This window comes from Eucalyptus grandis, chromosome 6 (assembly GCF_016545825.1).
Source record: "Eucalyptus grandis isolate ANBG69807.140 chromosome 6, ASM1654582v1, whole genome shotgun sequence".
Lineage (NCBI taxonomy): Eukaryota > Viridiplantae > Streptophyta > Magnoliopsida > Myrtales > Myrtaceae > Eucalyptus > Eucalyptus grandis.
In genome coordinates this window covers 47,178,231-47,185,569 of record NC_052617.1, presented here as the reverse complement: position 1 = coordinate 47,185,569, position 7,339 = coordinate 47,178,231, and the positions used below count along the sequence as shown (strand labels likewise).

At 40.8% G+C, this 7,339-nt stretch overlaps 1 protein-coding gene across 1 annotated transcript; it reads right to left on the bottom strand.

The window, feature by feature from the left end:
• Window positions 1–3,084: 3,084 nt before the first annotated feature.
• LOC104455696 (LEAF RUST 10 DISEASE-RESISTANCE LOCUS RECEPTOR-LIKE PROTEIN KINASE-like 1.1) lies at window positions 3,085–6,596 on the bottom strand. The gene is made up of 4 exons (XM_010070447.3): window positions 5,831–6,596; window positions 4,720–4,752; window positions 4,218–4,478; window positions 3,085–4,140 (listed from the first exon to the last, which is right to left on the bottom strand). The coding sequence occupies exons 1-4, from the start codon at window positions 6,594–6,596 to the stop codon at window positions 3,170–3,172; spliced, it is 2,031 nt and encodes a 676-aa protein (XP_010068749.2). The 3' UTR covers window positions 3,085–3,169.
• Window positions 6,597–7,339: the final 743 nt, after the last annotated feature.

The following is a 7,339-nucleotide window of genomic DNA, read 5'->3' as shown; positions in this document are numbered from 1 at the left end:
ACAAACAGACTTTAATAGTAAATTCTAGCTATAATCTTAAGTGGGTCCATTGAAATTTCTTAAACCAAAGTTGCCAAAATACAAAAGTACTAATAGCAATGGAAAACACAAATATTAAGAAATGATGGCATAGTTGATATTAGAAAACTAAAGTACAATCAGGCAATTGATAAATTAAGATCAAAATAGAAAACATCATCTTCTTACAAGAAGTACAATAAACATAAAGAAGGGAAAATTCCAAAAAAAGACCTGAAGTACCCACAATTTCTCAAATAAGGGCCCGAAGTAGACACTATTTCAAATAAGGATCTGAAGTGTCATCATTTTCTCAAATAATGGCTTAAAGTGGATATTGTTTCAAATGAGAACCTAAAATAATTATGTCTATTTCAGATAAAAGCCCGAAGTGGTTATGTCCATTTCAAATAAGGACCTGACTTTCTAGCAATCAATGATATTTTCGTCGTTTGCTATTTTCCTTTTTTTTTTCTTTTTTCTTTTTTTTTTTTTGTTCTTCTTCCTCCTCTTCATTGGTGGCTAGCTAGTCACTGGTGGTGGCCACACAGGGTTGGGCAAGGGTCGCCCATGTTAGCCACAAGGAAGGGATACCCTCGCCTGGGCAAGGTGACCCTCCCCTTTGGCCATCCAGGAGGTCAACCCTTGCTGGCCGATAGTAAGGAGTTGATTGCGGGCGAGGCCACCCTCGCTAGATCTGACAAGGGCTCAACAACACTCGTCAACCTTTACTAGTGACCGATGAGGTCACCCAGCCCTCACCAACTGTGGGCTAGGCCACCCTCGCTAGATCTGAAGAAGGTCGACCTCGCTTGGGCCGACGAGGGCTAATCTCACGGATGGCCCCAGGGTGAGGGTCGCCTAGCCCAAACAAGGACATCCTTTGCTTGTGGCCGATGTGGGTGGCCCTTGCTAGCCCTCTATGGGCCTTGTCGATGGCCTCAATGGTTGGCAAGCCACCAGCAAACAGGAAGAAAAAGAACCCAAAAAAAAAAGGAAAGAAAAAAGAAAAAAGGAAGAACCAATGACGAAAATACCCTTAACTCAGGTTGGAAAACTTTGCTGGTATAAGACCGGAAAGCCACTTCAGACTCTTATTTGAAACAAAATTCACTTTGAGGCTTTATTTCAAAATATAAGAACACTTCGGGTTCTCTTTTGAAATTTTCCCTATAAAGAATTACTCAAACCTACTGAAAATATAATTAACCAGTTAATAATTAGCTCCTAAGTTAGGAATCACAATTCAAACGAAAAAATATATCCATAAAAAATTTTAATTTGGAAATGCAATAATTAATTAGAAAAAGAACTTGAAATTAGCTTGTGACCAAGAAAACACTATAATTATCCTAAAGATAAAATTGAAATATTAAATGCAATAAATTATCCAAATAAACTGTACATAAATTACAAGTAACGAAATGTTTCACCACTAGTGAACCGAGATGGCTTAACTACGATCAATTATGAGTATCATTAAGTCCTCTATAGTATATGGATAAGACAAAAGCTGTTATAAAAAAATTTCCATCGATAAAATTGAAATTATATATTAAATGGAAAAGCAAAAGTGAATGTAATGAAACAGCAAATAACATAGATATGGATGATTAAGAGTATAAATTAAGTAAATTTTTGCCAAGACAATATTACACTACCCATGAATAAATTGATGATTGAGGCAAGATATTATCTTGTATGGAAATCCATTGTTTTACGAAATTTTCTCATTGCCATAAACAGTATATGGAGGCCGTGCTTGCCCTAATACCCATAGAGAAAAGAATGGCCGAGACTAAAAATTAAAGAAATTGAATTAAGAAATCAAATTCCAAAAATTGGTGAAACAGTTTTGCTTTAAATTGAATATGAGACCGCCATCTCAATACGTCATGTCAAAGTTTAGTACCTAATCGTTTACTCTAAAGACTTGAACTACTCAAGAAAGGTCCGATTTGTACTCAACAATGCTCTTGAATATCATATCTCCTGCTGGCTTCATTCTACAATAACTTGGTAGTTTCCGATGAAATTTATGGTAATCATTGAACTACAATAATATAGTATGAGAACTCTCAATCGCCCTACTATAATAAATCCAATGCTTAACTTACTTAAGAATGTAACAACTCCAAAATGACTAGCCAACTCAACCAATATTTCTCATGCATCGGCCACTCACTTCGTGGCAAATTATTCTGGCAAAAGCTGACTCTTGGCGTCAAGACAGCAAAATATTAATACTAACACTAAGAGGATTGAGATTTATTCATAAAATAGATATATTAAATGATACAACAGACCGTTATTAGTACTGAATATGGCTTGCTTATTTGAAACTAAGAAACTAACTAATGTATAGCCTCCTCCATCGGTTAGTGTATTATTCTTATACACGTCTTGCTATGCACGACATTACTTTAATCGGGACCTCCGCAGAAAATTCTGTCTCATACTTTATTTATGCAGATTAGCCCTTGAGTGAGAATTAGCCTTCCTCGTGACATATACATACGAGCGATGATGGTTTGTATTTCCATTTCCATATATGATAAGGTCTGTGAAACCACTTCAACACATGGAGTATGACAAGTTCCTTCCCTGATGTGTCTATTGCCGCGTAAAACTCTCACTTCGCAAGTCAGAAGGTGAAGGAACTTCATCAGTAGACTCTGACAAAGATCGAGCTATCACATATTATCCAAGGCCTGTCTCTAGAATGAGACTCAACATGACTTCCGGCGTGACTTGTGTTCTTTTAAGGAGCAAATCAGATAACGTCGAAAGCTGTTGTGAGAAAATCATCGCAAGTCTAAATGTTTCAACCTCATCTGGGAAAACTCTTCGAACGCCTGAAATATTGTGATAAAGAGAGGGACAATGCAAGTATGTGTACAATCCTTTATTCATGCTCTAGGAAAGTGCTCCTTACTATGTAGTATTTACATCAAATCCTCCTGCAGCCTCAACAGAAGTGCTTAAATGTTCAAGCTGAAAAATGAAGACGAAAATGGAAAACTTGATCGCCTGCTATATCATCTGCATTGTATATGATAATAGCTAGAAACCATTAACCAAATGCAAGCAAACTTTAAGTCAAGATGGAGGAGAAGGGAAATTTACAGGAGAGAACTGATAAGACTACAAGTTAACCACTATGTGCAGAGGAAGAACCGCTGCTTCCCCATTTTTGAGTCACAGAAACAGGTGAAGTCGGCGACTTCATATTCTTCAACAGCCCCACATTGTCACATTCTGGCAGAGGAGGTGGGTTCTCGCTTCGACCGGCGCTGTTATCATAGCTCACATCCTTCGACTTGTCCAGCTCATGTGTCCCGCTCGAAATTGCCTTCAACTCCTCCAGGACAGTCTCCATGGAGGGCCTCATGTCCTTGTCCTGTTGCAAGCACCTGAAAGCCAGCTCGGCTACAGCCATGATCATCCTATTGATTTCGGGATCCGACTCAAACCCCAAATTTGGATCCATCAATTCGCGGAACTCGTGGTTCCTTATCTTGCTAGTTGCTAAGTTGGCCAAATTAATCTCGTGCCTGTCTCGGCTTATATCGACCGCCGGCATGGATGATATGAGTTCCACTAGTACTACCCCGAAACTATAGACATCGCTCTTCTCTGTAAGCTGGTAACACTGGTGATACTCAGGGTCCACATAACCCGGAGTCCCCTGAGGAGCGGTTGAGACGTGGCTCAAATTGTTGGGGAACAGCCGAGAAAGGCCGAAATCTGCTACTTTGATGGAAAAATTGTTGTCAAGGAGGATGTTGTTAGTCTTCACGTCACGGTGGATTATGTCAGACGCATGAAGGTAAGCCAATGCGGTGGCCGTTTCTATGGCGATGCTAATACGAATATGCCACCGGAGAGGGTCCTGCTTCGCTCGCTCCCCATGCAGATGATCGGCTACTGTGCCATTCGGTATGTACTCATAGACCAGCAGGAGTTCACGACTCTGCCGTGAAGTGCAACCATACAAAGAGACAAGGTTTTTGTGGCGCAGGCGAGTTAAGATTTCAACTTCTGTCATGAACTGCTTCACCCGCCTATAGTTGTGCTCATATAGACGCTTAACAGCTACTTCCCGGCCATCTCGAAGTTTGCCTGCACAAGAAAATGGAGAATGACCCTCTTAGTTTACATGTAGGCTGCCTAATTAGCCTCTTTCGTTAAGGTCTTACCATAGTACACAATTCCAAAACCTCCATCTCCGAGCTCCCAGGCAGAATCGAAATGGTTAGTAGCTTCTTCAAGCTCAGCTTCGGTGAAAATGGAGACCCTGAAGTATACATTGCCCACTTCAAGGTTTGCTTTCAAGGAAGAATCGGAAGGAGCATGTCTTGAGCAGAATATTGAGAAGCAATGCCGTTGTTTGTGGCGGATCATATAGATGAATGAACAGAGCAAAATACTGGCCAAGGCCAAGGCACCAAATCCGCTACCTGAAGAACAAAAGTTTCATTAGACTTGCATCAGTGACAGGTAGAGGAAATGGAAAATTTCAGGAGAACTTTGACTGTGAGATGTTCTCAAATGTACGAAGCATGTCGTTGGGCTCTTGCATCGTAATTGTGCTCAAAGGATGTGTCGACAACATTTTTTTGCTGTCACAAACCATGCTTAGTGCACGGATATGTGCTCAAAGGATTGTATAATGTCCCCCATGAAAAAGGTTTGACTGACCTAATCCAATCTTCAAAGGTGCATGGTTGTTTCCTGCAGCAAAGATGTACCAAAAAAGGCATTTGCGTCATAAAAACAGATCCTATCCACATCATGAAAATCATAGAACAGGAATACAGAGACCAGCTTCCTTGATCTAACATAAATTCTATTGAATAATTGAATCACTTGACATAATACGTCCTAGGAACAAATAGATATTCCCTCATGTTACTATCACAAAGAAATTGCAGAACTAAGCATAATGCAGTGCTGTAGGCAACAGCACGAACTGAAACTCTTAGGTGATGCGAAATAAGCAAGAGCAAACACACGCACAGCAAAATTTCCCCTTTATGTTTTGCTTTCCATGCATCTGTCTTCTCTTAGTGAATCATACCCTGGCCTCTGTATCATAAATTCAGTAATCATCTATAATTCTTGAGACATCTCTGCTCTCACATTGGAACTGGCTAACGCAAACAGTGACACTCTTGAAATTTTCACTATTTATTGAGCTGCTGCACATGATTAATGCAGGGTTGAGATCCACAGAAGCGACTGCAGCGAGACTATATATCTGTGATCTGAAGATGCTGTACCGTAGTTCTTCAGCTTTGATGTGAGGAAGAAAATTACATTGCTGTGAATTCATCTAACTACTAAAGTTGTATTTGTTAGAGTGAAATAATTCTTCGTGAATTAGTTTTCCGAACTTCAATACGTCTGGTTTGCTGAAAATTATTAGCCAAACTATTTACAGTTAAAGAAAATATGCATGATTAAAGTTGAGAAAATGAACTTCCCAATCTGAAAAGGGTAAAATACATTTTTCTTGAAAATGATTTTCATGGAATTTATTTTCCTTTATTGTAAATTTTTTCCATAACACGCCCTAGATCTACAAAAGAATGCCCGAAAGAATAAATAAATAAATAAAGTAATGGCGTGGTGAACGAAGCGGAGGTGGGAAAAAGGAAATGAGAAGAGAGAACCAAGGGAAGCATAAAAGTTCTTCCTCTTCCTTTGAAATCCTTATCAAGATCGGAGAGCATCGCGAGGACATCCGCCGAAAAACACATGGGAGATTTTAAGCGGTTGCTATTACGGGGAATTAATCGAAAAGTTTTACCTCCTTTGCATGTACGCGGATAAGCTTTACCAGAACAGATGCACAGAAAACTTCCATCCGCTTCCCAGCATTTGCCTCCACTAATGTTGCATTTAACACAACTCTCCCAGGAGGTTAAATTCCATTGCAGTCTAAACCCGTGCTTCAACTTCTCCTTGGCTGATTTATCATTTTCTTTTTTCTCCCTATCCTCTTTGGCTAATTCAACTGGTACAATAACCTGACTCTCGCAAACTAACCGAGTAAGATTTAGGTCTTCTGGTCTACCTATGAGAGCGACATAAGATTGGTTGGCGCCAAAGGAGGGGCAAGTCAAGTTAGGATGTGAATAATCACCATTTGGGGAGCTAGTGCAGTTACGGAGAAACGCTAGGTGGGGCTTATGACGGGATTTAAGAGATGAGAGCACTTCAATGCCGGGAACATCAGTATCAGATGCGCCGGGCTTTTTAGAAGACTCTTTAGCTGACGTAAAACAAGCATTGCCCGTTCTCCCAAACTCTGAGATCAACCTAAGAGATTGATTATCATAAACAAGAGGGCCCTTCTTGAGAGAATTTAGTTTCAACAGTCGGTCTTGAGGACAACATGGTTCAGAGTGGTTCCCGAAAGGATAACCTATCATGACCTTACCGCACTCGTCAGACTTGCAGGACCCATATGTGAAGCTCACTAATGGAACCCAGTCTTCCAAAGAAATAATCGTCAAAATGGAAATGACAAGGCGAAGCAAAACATTGGAACTTATGGAGCTCTCGACACCCATTTCAGGAATTTTAGAGGGGAACAATAGAAGTGCAAGAACAGTCGGAAAGAGGAAAACTTCGGTGTGCTTATGGCAGAGAGAGGAGACTCTGTCCTCCAGAGACAGAAGGGGCACGAGTGAGATACAGTCGCTCAAACTGAAGACCGCATTGTATGAATGTCTCGTTGAATCCTTTTTCACGGAAACGCGCCAATTGACTGGGTCAACTGAGCGTAGAGGACCCGAAAGAGCAAACGTAGGGGACCATATATTTCCTCAGTGTCAGATTATCGATTTCAACGGTTGATACTTCGGCTAAAAAGGGTCCATTTTCACTCACGATCGATTTCACTCCATCGGCCACAGGCCCATGGCCCGCTATGTTTCCGTGGGCACCTTTATTTCCTTACGAAGTTTCCAACTTTGTTTGACGGGGTTTCGAAGCTTTCCCACGGACTTTTTACCGAGACTCGTCCTCTACCCTTGATCTCTTTGAAGGTCGAGTACTATGACAACTTGAGTCCGTGACAATCAAAGGCGGAGAGACACGGAAGGTGACAGCTGGTTAAGAAGGAAGAAACTGGTGAAGTGTTCATCTGATCCGCCCATTGGGTCTTATGTCTGATAAAGACTCGTCGATGTTGAGGTTGAAACAGAAGAGTCCCATAAACAGGACCTGGGTTTTCTTCTCTGGTTCTTTCACGGGAAGATGAGTGTGACGGGATGGTAGCAAAATGGGGAGGAAGAAGAGAAAAGTGATGAAA

What these genes read in the sequence shown, in the direction of transcription:
- LOC104455696 (XM_010070447.3), bottom strand. Translation starts at nt 6,596, where the DNA reads ATGGGTGTCGAGAGCTCCATAAGTTCCAATGTTTTGCTTCGCCTTGTC. An exon ending in TCCGCGTACATGCAAAGGAG is followed by an intron (nt 4,753 to 5,830) that starts GTAAAACTTTTC and finishes TCTTTGCTGCAG; the next exon opens with GAAACAACCATGCACCTTTG. An exon ending in ACCTTTGAAGATTGGATTAG is followed by an intron (nt 4,479 to 4,719) that starts GTCAGTCAAACC and finishes TTTGTTCTTCAG; the next exon opens with GTAGCGGATTTGGTGCCTTG.